The 22,434-nt window shown below is 39.1% G+C and overlaps 1 protein-coding gene across 2 annotated transcripts; it reads left to right on the top strand.

Annotated features, from left to right (window-relative positions):
• Nucleotides 1-9,606: 9,606 nt before the first annotated feature.
• LOC109999729 (hepatitis A virus cellular receptor 2 homolog) lies at nucleotides 9,607-15,675 on the top strand. Of its 2 annotated transcripts, none has more exons than XM_065963388.1 (6): nucleotides 9,607-9,921; nucleotides 10,076-10,411; nucleotides 10,668-10,781; nucleotides 10,880-10,963; nucleotides 11,126-11,154; nucleotides 11,785-15,675. In XM_065963388.1, the coding sequence occupies exons 1-6, from the start codon at nucleotides 9,861-9,863 to the stop codon at nucleotides 11,872-11,874; spliced, it is 714 nt and encodes a 237-aa protein (XP_065819460.1). In that variant the 5' UTR covers nucleotides 9,607-9,860; the 3' UTR covers nucleotides 11,875-15,675. The 2 variants fall into 2 exon arrangements, with proteins under 2 accessions (XP_065819460.1, XP_065819461.1); XM_065963389.1 differs by having other exon boundaries at nucleotides 10,079-10,411.
• The last annotated feature ends 6,759 nt before the right edge of the window (nucleotides 15,676-22,434 follow it).

A 22,434-nucleotide genomic window follows, 5' to 3' on the forward strand; every position in this document is an offset into this window, starting at 1 on the left:
GATCACAGAGGAGGATGCTGGACGTTATTACTGTCAACAGTACATATCAGGAAATAGAACAGGCAATGTGACTCGAGTTCATCTCTCTGTTACCAAGAGTAAGTATTTCAATCATAATCTTTTCAAACAAAACTTTTCTAATTCAAACAATAAACTGAAACATTACAATAATTATAAAGACTCTGATGAAGTTAATTTGTCTCTTGTTGTGTTTCTCTTATAAAATCTCCATCCTTACTTTGGACTGGAAATACTTCAAATATTAAAACTTTTTTTTGGATTTGAAGTTTGAATTTTATATTAAAACACAAGTTTAGTGCTGAACAGTTTGTTGAGTTGAGTTTATCTCCACTTCAGGTGAGGACACCAAACCAGAACCAACAAGACCACCAACAACAACAAGACCACCAACAACAACAACAACAACAACAACAACAACAACAAGACCACCACCACCAACTACTGCGGCTGCAGGAGGTAGAGTCTGTTTTCTCCTCTCTTTGTTTGATTCAGATTAAGGACAGAAGTTTGGAGCTAACATGCTGTTGGACACATTGATCCCTATCTGATCTCTTTAGTCCCTCAGTATCTAAACCACCACACTGACAGAAGTGTCTCCCTGTAGTCACAGTGATGGAAAAGAACGACACCTCTGTGCCTTTGAATGTCTTGTTTCTCTTTTTTTTTTAAAAACCTCCCAGACGGCTCAGCTGACGAGTTTAAAAGTAATATCCACCAAATGACGTCAAATATTTCACATTATGACCCTCCTCTTTAACTCTTTACGATCCTTAACAAGTTCCTTTTTTTGTGTGGTTAAGTTGTAACCCTCAAAGTTTCTTCTTTTCTTTCAAAGTAAAAGAGGGTTTATATCCAAAACAGGAAATAAAGTATCCTTAGCTCAAGAAAGTACAAAATAAATGGAGGGAAGGGAGGGTGGGAAGAAGGATCTGAGACAAACAGGGTGTGGTGAGGTGACCAGGTGTTAAGTAGGCTGTCAGGTAATTGGAGGTGTGGTTTTAGACGTGGTCCTGCTCCCGAACCTAAGTTAATACATTAACTCCATTAAATGTCAGTATAGCCAAATTTGAATCACTATGTCAAATTAACTTTCATGTCTTATTGTTTCTTCAATATATTTGATTGAATGTGTATGTTTTACTTAAAGGAGGTCTATTATCCTCACTTTCACCATTAATCATGTCAGTCTGGGACACCTATTGAGTAGTGTTGTGAGATGTGTAGCTCAAAAACCTTCTTATTTATGTCGGTAAAATCTCTCATATCAGCCTCTGTGTGAAACGGTTCATTTCAGTTGCTGTCTCTTTAAGACCGCCTTCTTCACGTGCCCACATTTCTCTGATTGTCCAGCTTTGCTAAAAACTTCCTGGGGGCAGAACCAATTAGCTGACGGGTGGGCATCTCCTTCATCTTTGCTCCATGCTTTGTTCTAATCTAATGTTTCGGTGGCAAAGTTTTACGACGTCCTTTAAGATCTTGTTCAGAGCAGCAGGAAACCACGTCCGGGGATTACACCAACATCTGTGTATCTTGTGTTTAAAAAACTTTGCAGAGGTTTAGTATGGACATCCAACATGGTAACATTATATGTATGTTTTTAAATATGGATCAGCATCATAGATCTCTTTTTATACTTTTCCATCTTCAGTCTGTAATAATCATGTCTTTATAAAATTATAATAAAATGTCATGCTTAATTAAACTGTGTGGTTTTTGTGACTCCATTAAATTACAGAGTTTTTCTGAAAGTGAACATTTTCTCTCCATAGCTTTTACATGACGTGACGGTCACACTCTTATAGAACCGCCCACCTGGCGGGCAAGAAAGGCTCTCTACCACTGAACGCTACTGAGAAGTTATTGATCTCAGTTGCCATCTAAGTGTTTTTATCAGTTTTATTTTGACATTTTTCAAATAAAAGACAGTTGTTTAATGTTATACACTGACCGATGAGGAGACGAGGCTGGGTTTTGCTTCTGCAGAATCTGAATCAGAATCTGAATCTGAGAAACAAACCCAGAGAGGAGGAGATTTGTGGATTAATGCGGTTAGACCCTCCGCGGCGCCTGTGAGGGAAAAAGAAGAACAGACTTCTCCTAATCCTGACAGCAAAGATTGTGTTCACTTGATCTAAATATTGCTGCCTTTAACTCACATTACTGCCCCTGAACACTGAAATTGACAGTTGACAGTCATCACTGATGCTGGAATGATGAAGTATTTCTTGCCCTTGGAAGGGTGCTGAGGTAGATTTGTGTGTCATCGGTGTAGGAATGAAAATCGACATCATGTTGGCGGATTATCCGACCAAGAGTGAGCATGTAGATTGTGAAAAGAAGAGGGCCAAGCACAGACCCTTGGGGCACACCTTTATTACCTGGAACTCAGGAGGAGCTGGAGTTGCTGATGGTGACAATCTGTTACCTGTTAGAGAGGTAGGAGATCGGCCGGAAGTTGTCTGGGTCCTCTGAGTCCAAACTTGGCTTCTTAAAAAGCCTGTGCTGCAGCTCTACAGTGTTTTCTGTACGGTGGCAGCTACTTTCCTGAGAACATTTTGCCATGGCCATGTGACTGAAAGTCATGAATAGATGTCCTTCCTTTATTATTGGGATATCCTCCATTCATCCTCCGTTCTCCTTTCTAAGCAGAGAACTAGAATGTGTCCAAATACAGAGAAATACACCAAATGTGTGCAAGAGGCAAAAAAAGTCAGGCAACTTTGAGAAGTTTTGTATGCACCTGCCTCCTTTATCAAGACTAATATGAGTAGGGTGTGAATAAAACTTATATATTTCACACAGAACAGTGATTATTAGTGTACATACCGTATTGGTCCGAATATAAGACGACCCTGATTATAAGACGACCCCCGTTTTTCAACACTCATATTTAGAAAAAAAAGATTTGCAGACCAGATCTTGTTTTTGTAAAGAACTTTTTTAAAAGAACTTCATTTTATTTGAAAATAACAATATTAAAAACACATTGAATTATACACCTGTTGTATTAATAATTATAATAATAATTAACATACCGTATTTATCGGTATAGGCCTACGGCACTTTTCAAAACAAAGTGTTTCACAAGGGCGAACTATGTACAGTATGATTCAACATTAAAATCGATTAACAATCAAACAATATTATCAACATGTTTTTAACATTTTGAAATAACAGAGGAAATACAGGCAACGTTTTTAACTAAACTACCGCTAAACTAAAACTCTCCAAACTTCTCCTCCGATGTCTCCTCTCTATTCCTCACTCACACACACACACACACACACACACACACACACACACACACACACACACACACACACACACACACACACACACATCTGCCCCGCTGTGTTCACTCCAAGGGGCAACCTCCGGTCTCGAAAAATGAAGCCTATGCGGAAGTACAAAAAACTGCAGTTCCTCGAGGTTCCTCTTGAGGCTGGCTGCAGAAGCGCCGGAAGTGCCATAAGCCCACAGCCAAAAAAGCCCGTTTTTACCACAGGAATCAACATGTTTACAGCCTGGTTCAAAAAACCAGATATATCTGAGAAGTTGACGGCCCCTTCTCCTCACACTGTGGGGGGGGGGTGAATTTTTTTATAACTCATCGGATTTTATTCTATTAAGGAAAACACTATGCCCATATTTGGTTGTGTCAGATTTGATTGACAGCTCTGCGCGGTCAGCAGGTCAGGAGGTCAGCAGGTCAGAAGGCTAACAGCTTGATCCGTCTGATTTCTCCTCTTTCTTACTTCATTTGGAGAGTTTGTTTAACACATATCTGACAACATACACGGCTTGCTGTGCGGTTAACAGACCATCCAACAAGTTGATGCTTCAGTTTTCTTCTGTAAGTGATATAGTAGTGTTATATTTACTGCTTACTCATGTGTTTATATTTACGGACCTAGCTTGTTTAGCATTAGCTTGTAAACCAGTCGGCTAACTGTGTAGCTCATTATTTACGGTCAATGGTTTAGAAATGTTTGTTGTTAAGATGTTGAAAATGAGTTTGTGTGATGTTAGAAGCTAAAGGTTCACCTCGGTGGTTATCTGATGTTATGATGAATGTTATACTCCACGTAAATGTTGACATTAAAAAACAAACTTTGTGTAGTAATTATCCGTCAGTAACATAAACTGAACTGAACCTAATGTGCTGTGTAGGTTATAGAGGATGACATTAATGTTACATGGTTGATGTAGTGTCTTAAGGTTTGAGCAAACTGTTAACAAATTAAAAAAAAAACTATATTAATAACCATATTAATTTTCACTGCACTCATACACAGAATATAGCTGTAGAAATATAAAATATAAATAACATATGGAATGAAAATAAGATATAAAGCACATAGATATAAAGTATAATAAATAGTTTGAAGAATACAGCCATGTACTGAGCTCATGTTAATAATAAATGAGTTACTGTATGTTCTGTACTAAAGCACAGAGAGTTGGGACCTGTGAATGATTTAAATAATTCAGGTTATATTTGTTTCATGTTAAGATGAAGTACTATCCACAATAAACTGCTTAATTTATCCTCACACAAAATCTGAGACCATTTGATGTGGAATGTCATTGTGTGAGTGAGAGAGCTGAAAACAGCATGATTACAATAATGTTTATCTTCTTAACTTTGAATAGATGTTGATTACCTGAATACTGGACCTTTGTTGTCTGGGTAGTACACTGTTGAATTTATAAATGTGCTCTTACACACAGATGAATACAGAAAAATAGATGAGAACAACCAAAATGATTTAATGAATAACTGATATTTTCTCTCTTTCTTTGCCATCCTGAAGACCGTTCACTAAAAGTCCATGTTCTCCTGGATCCATGTCACATGCTCGAGCTTCTTCTGAATGACTTTTCAACAGTCAAAGTTCTGCTGAGAGAAGATGGCCAGCAGATAAGACAGCAGTACATGAAGGAGCTCCACAGGCTTCAGGAGGAGGAGGAGGGTTTGCACCTTGGAAGACTGTATTCATGCTGTTCAAATAAAACTAGATCTCCTCCAAACAACTTGCATTCAAACCATTTTCTTCCCATTTTAAAACCTTTGTCCAGTTTAGATGGGAGAAGTTGATATTATGTGATATTGATCAGGGAAGACTACATTTCTAAATCATTTTTAACTGTTTTTATTCACCAGTTATTGATCTTATTTACTCTCCATGTATCTTGATTTAAAAATGGGGCTGTGTTTAAGGACACATTTTTGAAATGACTCTGTTCCATCCCACTTTCAGAAATGAACTACATTAGTATTTGGTAAAAAAAAATGTTGAAAGAATAAGAAGTTGTGTAAAAGTAGACTTCCTTCCCTAAGCTATTGAGTTGAGCATTAATGCACATTTTAGTCTTGTCCTTTTAAAATCTGAAATGTATACTCATAAGTAGACATAAAGGAATGCATTTATATAGAAATATTTATTTAATCTGAAAAACAACATTAAAAAAAGTCTGTTTTTACAGCAGAGATGAACATGTTTACAGCTTGGTACAAAACAAACAAATAGGTGTGATTAGCTCATGTCTGGATGGACACACACTGTACGGGGGGGTGAATGTTTTGATGACTCATCAGTTTTGATTTCATGAAGGATAAGAGTTATTCACAATAAGGTGTGTAGCTGACCAGCTTGACAGGTGGGCGCGGTGTAACGGTTTGTCAAGAGGCTTAAAACCCGCCTCAGCTCTCAGCCTGTGGGTGACATCACTCAGGCCATCCGGGGGAGACCTCCCTCACAGCGAGCTGTTGAAGAGAAGCAACTGAAGTCCACCCCAGAAGAACCAACAAATACAGATGTTGTTGAGGCTCAGGTTTCTTCCTCTGTCTCTGCAGCTCTCTGGGCACCTCGACGGACCAGTTACCAATAATCCACACTGTGTCTATAGGAGAAATACAAAGGTGTTCAATTAATGCCTCAGACAACACAAAATGTACAGTTAACTACATGTGACAGCTCAGGCTGTTTTTTTGTTATGAGCCACATCTGCAGGAATAATATTGAACAAGGTAGCTGCAACTCATCATAATAGATGCCAGTCTTAAACACTATTTTTTCTGATACTTAAAGTTTTTGGTGTGAAGCTGACACTGTCCACAGACTCCATGACTTCACAGGTTCAATAGAAAACAAATGTCTTATAATAAATACTAAATAATTATTTGTTCAATTGTCATGTTCACCTCATCGCTGTTGACATCAGTAAATATAAAACACAGACATTCCTCTTTTTGTCAGAACAGTAACATGAACTGTATGCTTTGTAATATTGATTTCTTCTGGATGTCTCACATTTATTTACAGTCTATAGATAAAACTTTGTTAATGTATTTCTCTGCTAACACTGACAAAGTCTAACTGCTCTGACAAATAACTAATAACCATGACTGTATATTTTAAAAAGTGTAGTTTTAAGACTTTAATTAAATATTTGGGTTGAATATAATTAGTTTTAACTGTTGTAGAAAAGTTAAATGTTAACTTACTGTTTGTAGAGTTTTCTCAGGATGAGCAGGAATAGTTGATGACAGCAGCCTAGCTGTTAGTTATGTTGTCAAGTGGACTGCTAACGTCGAGCTGAATGGGCGGAGTTAAGTCCCGCCGGTCCCGCCTTACTGCTGTCGTTAGGTTTATCCGAAGTTAGGTTGAGACTGCAAATCCAATATGGATGCGGCCGTCAATTGGACTCATTTTCTGCCTATGTAACAGACGGGTCAGGGTTCGTCCAGTAATATTTACAGTCTATGGTTCACTCTCGCTCTCATCGCTCCCCAATATTAAAAACACATTGAATTAAACACCTGTTGTTGTAATAATGATAACAATAATAAACGTAGGCCTATTTATCGTTATATGCTACAGCTCGTTTCAAAACTAAGTTTTTCACAAGGTCAAAATATGTACAATATGATTCAACATTAAAATCAAGCAATATTATCAACATTTTTAAATAAGAGAGAAAATACAGGCCACATCTTTAATTAAATTAAACTAAAACTCTCCAAACTTCTCCTCCGATGTCTCCTATTCCTCACACACGTCCTCCGCCCCGCTGTGTTCTCTCTCACTGTCATCACTCCCCTGCTCCTCCCAGAGCGCGTCATGTGTGTTGACATTTAAAGGGACAGGTGAACAATTAGAGCTGCGCTCTGAATACTAGACCCCGAAAATAAGACGACCCGACTTTTTCAGACCTATTTCGATGGGGAAAAATGACCAATACGGTATTTCACAGAGCAGTTAGAGTGATAGAGCAGGAGAGGCTTAAATACTGCGGGAAAATGGATTTGTTGTTGGGATAAATTTGGAGAAGTGAGGTCCATCAGGATAACAGTAGAGATGGGATTGTCATTGTTGAATGTCTGTCTAAACGCCATAAGAGAAAAAACACTGAAAATGTGTGTCTTTGGAGATGGTTCTAGTGCTCTCACATGGCTTTCCCTTGGCCGAACGTTTAGTTCTGCTCACGATCGTACTGAGAACAGCCGGTGGTGAATAATAAGCAAATGAGCTGAGAATTTAGTTGGATAAAGCTACAGTTTGCAAACTGAAAGCTGCTAAAACAATCACATTTATTTTCCCCGACCGTTCTGTTCAGTACGTTCAGTACAAGAAGAGGAAGAGAGTGACTCGGAGGCGGAGCTCTCCCTCTCAGTCAGTCAGTGATTGATGTCGGAGCGCTCGTTCAGTTCGTTCAGTGAACGAAACACTGACTGAACGTGAACGAGCGAGACTGTGAGTCACCAGCCTCAGTCACACACACACACACACACACACACACACACACACACAGTACTGACTGAAACACGATGGTTAGTAGATGTTAAAACAGTCAGCTGAGTTAAATTTAGTTGGATATAAAAGCCGTTTGTAAACTGACAGCAGATATAAAAAGCACAAACATTTTCGCGACACCTAAATGTTAAATAATATATTTTCTACTTCCTCAATTTTGGAGACATGAGAGGGAGAAGTAGGGGCGGGCTTTAGAGACACAGAGCTCCCGACCGACTCCGTCCTGTTGGTTCAGTCAGTACGTATCACTGACATGAGAGGAGAGGGAGGGCGGGCTTTGAGAGACTCTTATGGTCTGGAGAGAGACACGAGACGGGAGAGAGGAGAGAGCAACTGAAGTTGAGAAATGAACGACTCTTTTCAGTAAGTGATTCAGTTCAGTTCGTTCACCCAGATGATTCGTTCGTTTTGAACGAGTCGTTCACGAACTACACATCACTATAGTGTATTTAGATAATGTTTGCTACAGAGTGAGAGCTTATGAGAGAGCTCCTCTCAGGTGTTTCTGCTGTCAGGAGTACGGCCATGTTGCTGCAGCGTGCAGAGGAGTTTGAAGATGAGGAGGAAATGTTTGTTTTGACTCGACTGCTGATGATGATACCCACATTCTCACCAAACAACTTCCCCTTCACTTTTTAGAAAAGACTCAAAATGATGCGTCAGCACATCTCAGAGCACTAAAATAACATCTGATCTCTGATCTCTCAAACACGACGGACATTCAGAGTTGTATTCAGGAGGTCAAGGAGTTTGACCCTCCATGTTTTGTTCACTTTTTGCTCACAGACATCATTTTTAACTTAACTATTTTCTCAGAAAGAGGAACGTTGCACTTCTCAGAACTCACAATTTTCACACATTTAACTGAACAGTTGTGAGCGTGAGAACGGGAGGACAGAGACAAACAACTTTTTCTTTACTTCATTCTTTGTCAGTTTCTTAACTGCAGCAGCTCGAGGTAAAAGAGTGACATTCAGAGTCGGTGAGGACGCCACGTTCTCTTGTGAAAATGTGATACAAGGTCAACAGGAGTGATGTTGTGTCCTCCCTTTCTCCTTTCTGAAAACCTCTCATTCTCCTGGCTTCACTCCTTCAATGGTCAGAAATGACTCTGCCTTTACAGACGGTGGTACAGCGATCAGCACGCCCTTCTTCCTCGCCTGTGAATATACAACATGGATCTTTGTTGATTCAGGAAACACTGCAGTAGAGCTTGTTATACACAGTGGTGTAGTGCAGGGTATAAGCAGGTATAAGAAGTAGACCCACTTCTAAATCTCCTCTGATTCTCACTATTGAGTGATTGACAGTATGCAGTAGGATGCTGCAATTCCTATAGGATGGTGAAGGGATGACCCTCCCTACTCTGTCTCTAATTGGCTAGTACACACTAACTAACTTAATATTCAAGAGGAGGCCTATGTGACTGTTAGTAACAGAGGCCGTGTATCCTCTGCTGGACGGGACACTTGGGGAGAAATGAAGAGTATGCCCACTTCTTCAGTCAGGTCTACACCACTGGTTATACATGGACAGGTTAGAAACCTTTGAGTGAGGTCAGACATCATTAATAAACCTGACTGTGTTCTCAGAAACACCATCTAAAGAGGAACGTTGCACTTCTCAGACGTTTATCTGAACTCACAATCTTCACACATTTAACTGAACAGTTGAGAGCGTGAGAACGGGAGGACAGAGGGACGGACCTCTTCATACACTGATCACAGTTTGACAGGATCTCCGTCAATCTGCTGTGACCTCTGACCTCTGACATCTTTACTGATCGATGCAGCTCATCTTAATGATCATCAGTTTATGATCACTTAAACATGTTACATCATGTTTTAATAACTATGACACATTCATAGAAGTGAACACTTAAAGCAGGCTTGAAGTCAAAATGAGGAAGTGATGACATACTAAGAAAGGGAAGTAGATGCAGCGTCTCTTTAAAGAAGCACTACTGAAGAAACTCAGACAGTTAGGAGCGTGACAACGGGAGGACAGAGACGGAGAATCACCATGAACGAGCTCAAATGGATTCAAACTTCTTTACTTCTCACAGCGCTGCTTCAGTTTGCTGGTAAGAACATTTATATCACATATTTAACCTTTTTTTAAACATGATGGATTTAATGAACTCTGAGAAACCACAGATGAAGAATTATTCTCAAACTGATTGTGAATATAATCAACATTTTATTGATTTACTTTATTCTTTGTCATTTTATCAACAGCAGCAGCTGGAGATAAAGAAGTCACAGTCAAAGCTTCACCTGGAGAGAACGCCATGTTGTCTTGTGAAACTGTGATACAAGGTCAACAGAAGTGTGAATATACGACATGGGGCTTTGTTGATGATGATTTAAGAAACAAGGAAGTAGTAGACCTGGTTGTAAAAGGTCAGGTTAAAAACTCTACAGTTAAATCAGACAGACTGAGAGTTACAGAGGACTGTTCTCTGGTTATAAAGAAGATCACAGAGGAGGATGCTGGAAGTTATCTCTGTCAACAGATCAAATCAGGAAGAATAACAGGCGATAAGACTCGAGTTCATCTCTCTGTTAACAAGAGTAAGTATTTCAATAATCTTTTCAAACAAAACTTTTCTAATTCAAACAATAAACTGAAACATTACAATAATTATAAAGACTTTGATGAAGTTAATTTGTCTCTTGTTGTGTTTCTCTTATAATATCTCCATCCTTACTTTGGACTGGAAATACTTCAAATATTAAAATGTTTCTTTGGATTTGAAGTTTGAATTTTATATGAAAACACAAGTTTAGTGCTGAACAGTTTATTGAGTTGTGTTTATCTCAACTTCAGGTGAGGACACCAAACCAGAACCAACAAGACCACCAACAACAACAAGACCACCACCAGCACCAGCAACAACAAAACCACCAGCAACAACAACAAAAACAACAACTCTTGCCGGAGGTAGAGTCTCCTGTTGTCTTCTGCTCTCTGTGTTTGATTCTGATTAAGGACAGAAGTCTGAGGTCATCATGCTTCACATGTTTTCATTTTTCTGGCAGACTGGCTTTGGTGGTGGATCCTCGTGGCTGTGGTGGTTTTTATAGTTCTGTTAGTGGTCGTTGTGAAAGTCATCAGACAGAAAGGTGAGAGCACAGATGAACATTTTCATGCAGAAAAAAACTTTAATAACAGAAGTTTAATGTTTGTTAGCTTCAGTTTACCAACACATTTTAATATCTAGAAGTTTGGATGATCCATATTTCTTGTTTGGAAGCTAAAGTCCAGCTGTTTCTGTGTCTCTGCAGGAAACAGAACGCAGATGGGTGACGATGTTGTAAGTCCCAAAACGTTTAATTATGATGTTTGTTCTGACCGGCTGCTGAAGAGACTTGATAAATTTAGACATTATGAGGGTCATTCTTTGGATACCATCATACGAGCCTTATAAATGTCATCCTGCATGTTCAGAAGAAACATTTCTGTTAAGACACAGAGAAAGAGTAATCAGCAGAGCAGAAGGGATTTTTTTTAAAGAGCAGAAACCAAAATGCCAAAAATAAATAAATATTCATCCGAGCCCCCCCTCCCCGCCTGAAAGTCACAACTTCCTTAGATTAGTGTGATAAATTGCTCTTCAGTCTTCAGAGGGTGACAACGATAAAAAGGGAAGTTTGATGGTGGTGCAACTTCAGAGCACCAGGAACGTATCACACTGTGGGCTCACAGATTGGTTTTCTTTCTATCTTGCTGACAGAACATTCTCAGTACGTAATGGTGATGGTGTCTCTGAGTCTTCTGAGTTATGTGGGGTACCACAGGGCTCTGTCCAGGGGGCCCTTGCTCTTCTCCCTTTATCTGCTACCCCTAGATAAGATCATAACCAGTTTTTTTTATTTGCTCCAATCAAAAGCACAGGTCACGATAAACATTACTGAGCAGCTGTTTTGTTGTCTTCTCTGTGTAGGCTGATCCTGAAGGCGGGGTTTCCTACGCCTCCATCAGATACAACAAGAAGGGGAAAAGAGGAGCTCGGGTAAGCTGTCTGATTGGTTAAAGTCAGGATGGATGTGAACTTTTATCTGAACATTTAGAATTCATTCCATTTATTTTAGCTTTACTAACAACAGCTTAACTTCATTCTCAACATGTCGACTTTATTCTCCATGTATCAACTTGCACTTTGCATATAATGACGTCATTTTGTGTTATTTAATGCTCTGTGATCTATCTCCAGGTTTGTGCTAAAGACGATGCTGACGATGGTTCAGTGATCTATGCCTCTGTCAAAGTTTCTTCTTCTTCTTCTGCTGCTGCAGGAGCCTCTGCTGATCCCAGCATCCTCTACGCCACCATCAACAAAGAGAAGAAATAAGAATCCAAAGTAAAGTCACAGCTCAAGTTTTTTCAGCATTCTACACTGAAAACTACGGAGCCCCACAAGGCTCAGGTAGGACAAAATAAAAAGCAATTTGTAAATCCTTTGTTCACAGTTTACAAATCTGTGCGCACAGTTTATAAACAGTGCCCATGGATTTGTAAACCGTGTGCACGGATTTGCAATCTGCAGGCTCACTTTCAGTTTAGGAAACCGTGCGCACTCTGTTTTGAAATCTGTGTGCACCATTTAGGAATCTGTGCCCACAGATTGTAAATCAGTGTGCATGGATTTGCCGAAATGATCGACAGCTTTTTATTTTTTGTCTCACCTGAGCTTTGCAGGGCTCAGTAGAAAACAGATACTGATAGATGTGTTTGTATAAGACTTTGTGTTGTTAACTTTCAAGAGTTATTGCTTTAAGATGCTTTTTTTCTCCAACAAATGGCGATGTAAGGTTAGCACAAACACCTAGCATTAAACCTCTGCATGAAATTTAAATTTACGGAGACTCTGAAGTCCCAAAAAGTACAAAAACTGAAATCTTGTGTGAACATGATAATTATATAAAGGACTGGTATTCAGAAAATCCTTTGACTACATGCTAGTGTGTGTGAGCGCTGACTGTTTCTTCTCTTAATCCTTGCACACAGGATATTCACTTGTGAGCACAACATAGCATCTTGTGCACAAGTTAGGCCGTGTTCACACTTGACTTCTGCGCTGCCTTCAGTGCCTTTTGAGCGCTTTTGCGCGAGTGTTCTGTAACCATAACAACGGGATCTAGTCTGCGGTGCAACCGTGCCGGAGCACAACGCATCAATTTAGCACAGAAAAGAACAAACAGGACGGGAAGTCAGACACCGATACGACATTAAAACATCCGGTTTATTTTCAGAATAACACCCTCCGTTTTGACGGTTCAGAAAAACCACCGTTTGTGTGTTTGTTTATGTGTTTATAAGGTTTTTATTGAGTTTTATACCACGAACATCGTATTATCTCGTGCTGTTAAATTACCAAGGAAACTCCTGTGTCTCTGTACTCCAGCTGTCCGTCTGTGCTCTCCGTGCTGCAGACTGAGAACGCAGCCGGTGGGTGTTGACGGATGAGGATGCACGGACCTGTAACAGACCGGAGCGGACACGCAATGCACACAGATCTGGTGGGAGTTTGCCGTTTTTGGGCACAGCTAACTAGGGACGTAGGTTACTACTCGTCCTGATTGGTCAGCTGTCAGAAAGGCGCTTGACGTCACCCAGCACTTTTCTGAAAAGTTAAAAAAAATTCAACTGAAAAAGGCGTCGGGCGCAGCGCTTTTGAAAAGGCGTCATACTTTTTCCTTTTTCCATAGGCTTGTGTGTAAAAAAGGCGCTGGCAGTTGAAAAAAGAAGTCAAGTGGGAACACGGCCTTAGATGACATCTCAAGTGCACAAGATATTTTTTCCACTTTTTAGGATTCAGGAGCTCCATATAAACCAGCTTTTTAAAAAGTTTATATACGCAGCAGGCACTTTGATGTGCATGTGTTAAGTTGTAGTTAAAGATTTTTACACTTTTTTATTATTTCTGTACCTGTTGTCTTTTGACCTGCATTCATTTAAACATCGATATCATCACTGCTCAGATCATTCTGTATGCTCTGAGTCACATCCGAGAGTCTGTAGAAACCCAAAAAAGGTTAAATCGACAGAGTGTGAACTTCATGACAGATAAAGGAGGAACCAGAAAGCAGATGTGGTCTGCCCACATTCAAGCAACAAGTGTTATTTGTGTTTAAAAAAAGAAAAGATTGCTAAACACTGTGAGAGATTTACACTTTACTAATTAGAGGAAGGTGAGGAATAGTTCTCTTGATGCAGCTCCAGGTTAGACGCTTAAAAGAGAGAGGAGAGAGACATGAGGGTTCAGTTGTTGAATTGTTTTCTTTTGAACGTCATAAAAAAGCTCTTCAACTCGATTTAGGGGGGAATATTATTACAAGAACTTCATTTCATTTTTCCATTCTTATACCTTAAACACAGTTAGTCTGAGTTTTGTAATAATACTTCTTGTGTGCAGCTCAATGTGTTCAATTTTAAGTGAAATGTATATGTTTGTTTGTCCCATATTCTGCTTTTTCTGGTTTTATATGCTCTTTAGTGTGTTTTCCAAGTGTCCTGTGCATGTTTCGGCACATGTATGTGCAAAAATTCAAAGTCAGCGGAAATGCTGCTTCTCCTACGTCCTCCTGTTAGCTGTAGCATTAGCCGCATGTAACGCTCGGTTCTAGCCCCCATCGATAAAAATGTGTCAGTGCGACGTCATTGTCAGTGTGAGATCACTGATCGAAGCCCATTGGCTCGTTGTGGCAAGCCCTGCAGCTCATGTTGAAATTTCAGAGAAGCGTGCTGAGCAACTGACCAATAACGACAGAACGGATCAGCAGACCAATCAGAGCAGACTTGGCCCATGTGGGGTCTAACAGTGTGGGCTCAACAGAGTGTAGCTGACGGACTCAGAGCGGAGAGGGAGCCAGGAGGAGCAGTTCATGAAAACAGACACTTTTTTCAGACTTTAGCTATTGTGAACGTACAAAAGTAGGAACATAGATTAAATATACGAACCCCAAAAAGGGCAGAATATGGACTCTTTAATGTTTAAATCCTGGAAAATATGGAGGCAGCTATAGGCTTCTGTTGTTGATCTGATGGTCTGTTTCTTTGAAAAATATTTTTATTTACATTCACGTCGATGATGAGCGACATTTACCTGCCCAGTGAGACTAAAGGGACAATGTGAGACGTTTTACACATGAATATATCAGAAATCAAGTCTATCCTGTGTGAATGTGTCTCTGAGTCATGACTGTCTACAATGAGGGAGAAGCTCGAGTCCCGCTGGCTGTGTTGTTGTCAGAGCCGTGTTTACATGGACGGGACGGCCGGCTCCTCCCCTTGTGTATAAAAGCTGTTTTAGTCAAGAACTAGAGAGAAGAAGAAGAACATAATCACTGATTATTTTGATATCACATAAGCATTTTTAGATTGTTATCTGTATCAATTTATATACAATGTGAAGCTACAAGCTAACTTAACTTTGCTAACATTAGCATGCTAACACAACAATGCAGACCACAGGCAATTGCAGCTCGAGCAAAGGAAGATTTAGTCCACCGCTTACGCTTAACTCCTTAATGGGAACTTGAGTGGAGAGGGGTTGGAGGTGTGTCTCTGGAGGAGAGCGGAGCATTCCTTTATCATTGAACAGAAAGTATTGATGATATCTTTTCGATCTGATTGAGGTTTTTTAATTGTTTTTGCACATTTGTGAGACACTGAAGAACTCTGTAATGTCAAATCTGTTACATCAATCTCCTGATCTTCTGTATCAATATTAATGACATCAAACGTGTGGATTTACTCTTTATCACTCTGGCAAGCTTTAGGATAAATGTTTGGAGAGCTTACTGCTTAATAAACTGAAAGGAGAAGAAATGTGTGTATTAACATGTGATCATTTCATTATTAAAAACACATCTGCAGGGTCATTAAAGGTGTTTTCAGACCTCAGGAACTTTTCTATAATTCTAGAAAGTGTTGGAAGTCTCCCCCTCTTTACTGATTCCACACCGCAGGAACTGTGATGGCATATCACAAAAGGCCAAATTAAATGTCTGTAAATCTGTAGTGAGGATAAAGAACAGGGAGTTCATCAGTCACATTAACAGCCTTCAAGAAACAGACAGAAAGTCATGCAGTGTCATGCTTGTATTCCAGCTGGATGAAGTGAAATCAGACAGACTGAATGTTACAGAGGATTGTTCTCTGGTCATAAAGACGGTCACAGTGAAGGATGCTGGTTGGTATGAGAACGACTACAGAAATACAAACAACTCAGGATTTGATTTTTCTCGTCTTTGTTGAAGGTGAGCATTTATATTAAAATGTTTTCATTGTATGTGTAAGCATGTAAATTAATTTATTGTGTAAATACATTTTATGTGTAAGCATGTAAAAATGTCCAGTTAGCAACGTTAGCACCAGCACTGGTTTGGTTACGTCTCCCATCACAGTAATCTCATGTAAACAAAAGTGACAGCATCGCACGGTGACGTCAAACGGAGGAGAAACCGGTGCACAGTGTGAAGTCACAAACCCAAGACTCTCCCCGTCCACACATAAACACTTTAAATGGAGTTTATGAAAATCTTCACCCTGGAAGGATTTTCATCCACTGTTCCATATCTCCAAAAGTAAATCTTAAAGATTAGCATCAGCAGCATAGATCCCAGCAACCTCTAAGCCACCATCAACAAAGTGAAGAAATCTAAATGATCGACAGCTTTTTATTTTTTGTCTCACCTGAGCCTTGCAGGGCTCAGTAGAAAACAGATACTGATAGATGTGTTTGTATGAGACTTTGTGTTGTTTGTCTTTTTAGGACTTCAGGAGCTCCATATAAACCAGCTTTTTAAATAAGTTTATATACGCAGCAGGCACTTTGATGTGCATGTGTTAAGTTGTAGTTAAAGATTTTTAAACTTTTTTATTATTTCTGTACCTGTTGTCTTTTGACCTGCATTCATTTAAACATCGATATCATCACTGCTCAGATCATTCTGTATGCTCTGAGTCACATCCGAGAGTCTGTAGAAACCCAAAAAAGGTTAAATCGACAGAGTGTGAACTTCATGACAGATAAAGGAGGAACCAGAAAGCAGATGTGGTCTGCCCACATTCAAGCAACAAGTGTTATTTGTGTTTAAAAAAAGAAAAGATTGGAAGTCACGTGGATGCCAAGAAAGATGGCTGCACAGTAATTTAGCTCCGGTTAATAGCCCTAAAACTTTGTTAATTAGAACGTTTTTATCCCACCTTTCTCGGTTATAATTGCGCCTGCAGTTATATACCCATATGGAAAAGAAACAGAAAAAACATGTAAAATATTTCATTGCCTGCAATATGCAATCTTTATATTTTACATGTATTGAATGTCTTACAAGACTTGTGTGTCTCATACTATGATTTACTCATGAAAGTGGCCACTTTTGCATTTTTCTCATACAATGTAATTATATGAATTAAGCATACATTATGTATGTAATTTACATGTAAAATGCATTAAAAGATGTTTTTTTCTTATAAGGTCCATATAATGTTCTTATATATATTTATACATGTCTGTTTTAAAGATTTACATTATTTTTACATGAATAATTGCCTTTTTATATATGTTTTTTATATCTTTAGTGTCTCAAATAATTAAAGAAAACTATGCTTTCTACATGTTTTCTATAAGATTTGTTTCTGTCCAACAAATACAATTTTATAAAAATTATATAGTCTCATTACATGACAAAATTATGTTATGTGTTTTTTTTTAGTTGTTAAATGTATTAAATAACAAATAAATCTATGCATTTTTTACATGATATTTATAAGATTGTTATATGTAAAACAATTGAACAATATCTACTTTTCAGGTGAAATGGTTAGCCTGGTCAGCACCCAAACACTTTCTACTACACAATGGTGTAAATGCAGTTTGTATAAGTGTGTAATATTGAAAGCAGGGCTGTGAGGCAAACTTTTAATTCAAAAGTCTTTATTAAAGTCAAACCCTGCAGGTATTACAATGCCTACAGCAGTACACAAGCAGCAGTAAACATTAGTCTTAAAGAACAAGACTTTTTGCTAGATAAGATAACAATTGAATTTACTTTTGACAAGTTAGGAATATCTTTAAGTTTGTTTCAACATTTTAACATATGTCATGCCTACAGACATGTCGAGGACATACATATTCTATTCCTATTCTTTTTAGGGAATGTTGTCAACAACAAACTACTGCCATTACAAACAGATGCACTCTACACACCTCATTTAGCCCTTAACATTCAAACAAAGGAGAAACAGGGAGTATGTTAAAGAGTTTTGAGCAAATGCCGGTACTGCCTACTGTTTAAAAAGATATTTTGAGTATACTCAATTCTTGTACTTGCTTTGAAATTCATGCATTTAACATACAAGTTTCAAATAAAAATATAAACATTTAGTACAAATTTTCTATTTCTTTTCCATATGGGTAGCCTCTAATTCTCTAGACTGTCAATATATGTCAAAGTCTTTTCAAAGTACAACGAGTAGCCGTGCCGCTAGAAAACTGAGCCCGCAGCCTGAGGGTAACCTCATGCCTCCGGAACAGAGAAATTCGGAGCCTTTAATGGAGAATCTACTCGCTGAGGTCAGCCGTATAAGTACAACTCTAACTGCGCTCGCCACTGATGTAACAACAATAAAAGAAAGTACAACGGAGCTGAGAAACTCCATTAACGCCATTCAAGAAAGGCTGACCGAAGCCGAGGGTCGCATCTCCGATGTAGAAGACACGACCGAGCAGATAGTAGATGCTAATGAGCATAATGAAAGACGCGTGGAGATGCTGTGGAACCGGGTGGAAGACCTCGAGAATAGGAGCCGGCGCAATAACATTAGACTGATAGGCCTAAAGGAAGGAGCAGAAGCAGGAGGCCTGATGAAATGTATTCAAAGCATTATGTCTGACGGTTTTGGACTCCAGCTGGATGAGGAGATGGAGATTGAGAGAGCGCACAGAGCCCCGACTACTAGACCCAGTGAGGACAGACCCCCCAGGTTGGTCCAGCCGTCCTACGCTTTACATGGAAAGAGAAAAAGAAATCCTTTTCCGACAGCACGGAAGCTGAAAAGTTCATAATGGAACGCTGTGGGGAAGAAACGGTGCGGTGAACAGATATGACAGGACTGCAGCAACAGGTGGAGAGAATTTTACAGGTATGTTAGGGTGAAAACGGAGCAGGATAGCCTAATGACTGTAGGTGTGCAGCCAGGTATGTCAGGCGGCATAGCACGGACCTTAATGTTGGCCTTTTCTTTTTTTTATTTAATTTTTCTCTTTTTTTTTTAGGGAATTTATCCTGCCTGTGTGTTTTTGCCTTCGGGTTAACTTGGCAGGAATGTTTTTGTTTTCCTTAATGGAATGTTTGATTTATTTGGTGTTTGTTTCCTGTTCAAGCATGCAGCACTGTCAGTATTTATTACTGTCTACTGAGCAGAGGGACAGAGTACAGCCATTTATTTTTCTATTAAAGGAGTCTCAGTTCAGATATCTTAGCCACTGTATGACAGGTACATTTGCACTTTCGTGCATGAAGTTTAGGATGTGAGGATGGTACATTTAATTTCATGGAACATTAATGGTTGTGGTAGTCCAATCAAAAGGAAAAGGGTTTTAACTTATCTGAAAGGTAAACAAGTTGATGTGGCTTTTGTACAGGAGACACACTTCAAAGATGTCGAAGTGTTGAAATTCAGGAGAGACTGGGTGGGCCAGGTGTTTCACTCGTCATATAACAGCAAGCAAAATGAAGTAATCATTCTAATTAGTAAAAAGCTTAATTTTGAACTAAAGGGGGAGTTTAAAGATAAGGAAGGGAGGATCATTTGCATAGATGCTCTTATAAATGGGATCAAAGTGGTTCTTTGTAATATTTATGCACCTAATAAGGAAGATCTGGATTTTATCAATGAGCTGAACAAAGTATTGGACACCAAAGAAGGACAAATTATTTTGGAAGGAGATTTTAATCAGGTAGTTGATCCTGTTATAGACAGAAGCAAGTGTCAAATATTGCCTGTATCTGGGGACAGGGCTGCTTTACACATGCTTATGGAGGACTTGGGCCTAGTGGATGTGTGGCGGCTGGTGAATCCAGGTGACAGGGAATATACTTTTTATTCACACCGCCACAAATCACATTCTCGAATCGATTTTTTTCTCCTATCCAAATTTACTATTGACAAGGTAATAGACTGTAAAATTGGTCCTATAGCATTATCTGACCATGCACCTGTCGAAACTCAAATAGAACTAAATGCCGAAACAGGAAAGAGGGGTAGGGGGCGGATGAACATCGCACTTTTGAGTGATGAGGGGTTTAGCAAAGAATTATCTGAGGACCTGACCATGTTTTTTGATCTAAATGTGGGGACAACAGAGAAACTTTCCTCAGTGTGGGAGGCTTCTAAGGCCTACATAAGAGGGAAATTGATTGCACATTCATCCAGAAGGAAAAAGGAAAATATGGGCCTATTGTCAAAGCTGGAAGCGGAAATGATTAAGTTGGAGAAGTCTCTATCAGAGCATTATACTGATGATTTATACAAGGACTTGTGTAACCTGAAGTTTAAATGAAATAATATATTTAACAAAAAAACAGAATATGCTCTTTTCCGACTACAAACAACTTTTTATGAAGGGGGTGACAAAGCAGGCAAACTACTGGCAAGACAATTAAAACAACAGACTAACAATAACGTAATTCCTGTTGTAAAAAAAGGGGATGTATTCGTTTCATCGTCTGAAGAAAGAAACGGGGTCTTTAAGCACTGTTATGAAAACATATATACCTCACAGGTAAACCAAGAACAAAACTAATTGGATCAATTCTTTTCAAACATAAAATTGCCTAAACTCTCTCAACAACATGCAGAGTCCTTGGAGGCACCGATTACAGAGGATGAAGTTTAACAAGCCATTGCAACTATGAAAGTGGGGAAGTCTCCAGGCATGGATGGCTTTCCCATTGAATATTACAAAACATTTCTGGATATATTAGCTCCCGTCTTAGCAAGAGTGTACTCAGAAGCATTTCATCTCGAATCCTTGCCCAATACGTTTCATGAAACATTAATTTTGCTAATCCCAAAAAAGAATAGGGATGCAGCTGATCCCTCAAACTATAGGCCAATTAGTCGAATCAGTTTGGACTGCAAAATACTAACAAAAATTCTGGCGTTACGATTGGAGAAAGTATTACCTTCTATAATTAATGCTGATCAGGTGGGCTTCATTAAAGGAAGGTCCTCAACTGATAATTTAAGGAGGTTGTTACATTTAATCTGTCTGAATTCTCAGAGTAGAGTCCCCGTTACTGCCATCTCCCTGGACGCTGAAAAGGCATTTGACAGGGTAGAGTGGAAATTCCTAAATACGGCTCTGTTTTCTTTTGGCTTCGGCTCGGTTTTTAAGTCATGGATCAATATAGTTTATAGCTGTCCCAAGGCTGCAGTTATGACAAATGGCATGATTTCCCCCTTTTTCAGTGTCTCCTGAGGTACACGTCAGGGCTGCCCCCTCTCTCCGCTGCTCTTCACAATTTTTTTGGAACCATTGGCAACAATGATCAGAGCAAATCCAAATATTAGAGGAGTGGGGGGAGCTGGAAGGGAACATAAACTGATGCTTTATGCGGACGACATTTTATTATTGATAGGTGACCCTTCTGGCTCTCTGCCACATCTGATGAGTACTATACAACTGTACTCGGAGCTATCTGGATATAAAATGAACTGTAACAAATCTGAGGCTATGTAATACTAACACAATATCTCAATTCAATTTGAAATGGGTTCCAACGGGAATGACGTACCTCGGGATCAAACTCAGTCAGAATCTAGATGAAATGGTTGCTCTAAATTATAATCCTTTATTGGGCAAGATAAAAAACAATTTAGATCAATGGGGAGCATTAAGATTATCTCTCTGGGGCAAGGTGAATGTGGTTAAAATGATTGTAGCTCCTCAGTTTAATTATTTGTCCTCTATGATACCCTTAAAGATTCCAGATTCAATACATAAGCACTATAACAAACTTGTTAACGATTTTTTTATGGGATAAGAAGAAACCGAGAATTAAAATGTCCAGGATGTGTATGGACAGGGACAAGGGAGGTTTTGGTTTGCCAGATGTCAAAGTATATAACCTATCTTTTGAAATAATCAAGTTGGTGAAACATTGGGTCAGAGCAGATATAGACCTAGATTGGATAAACATAGAACAGAGCGTAGTCAATCCATACTGCCCCATTACCATTTTATCCCAACAGGTAGAAAATAATTCAAATCCCATAATGTCCTATTCAAGGAGTGTGTGGAGTGCAGTTCATACAACTTTTAAATTACTCTTCACTCTGGAACAACCCTAAATTACGCATCGGAAAGAAAACAGCATGCTGGAAGGAGTGGCAATCCAAGGGAATAAACACAATAGGCGATTTATATGAAAAGGGGGTATTAATGTCATATCAGGACCTTCAAAAGAAATACAAACTTACAAATAAAGGAAACTTCTGGAGATATTTACAGATGAGGCACTGTCTTGGTTGCATATATAAGAATGGAGAGCCGTTACTTAATCACTTGATTCAGTTTTTCAAG

The sequence above is a fragment of the Labrus bergylta genome, chromosome 15, assembly GCF_963930695.1.
Source record: "Labrus bergylta chromosome 15, fLabBer1.1, whole genome shotgun sequence".
Taxonomy (NCBI): domain Eukaryota; kingdom Metazoa; phylum Chordata; class Actinopteri; order Labriformes; family Labridae; genus Labrus; species Labrus bergylta.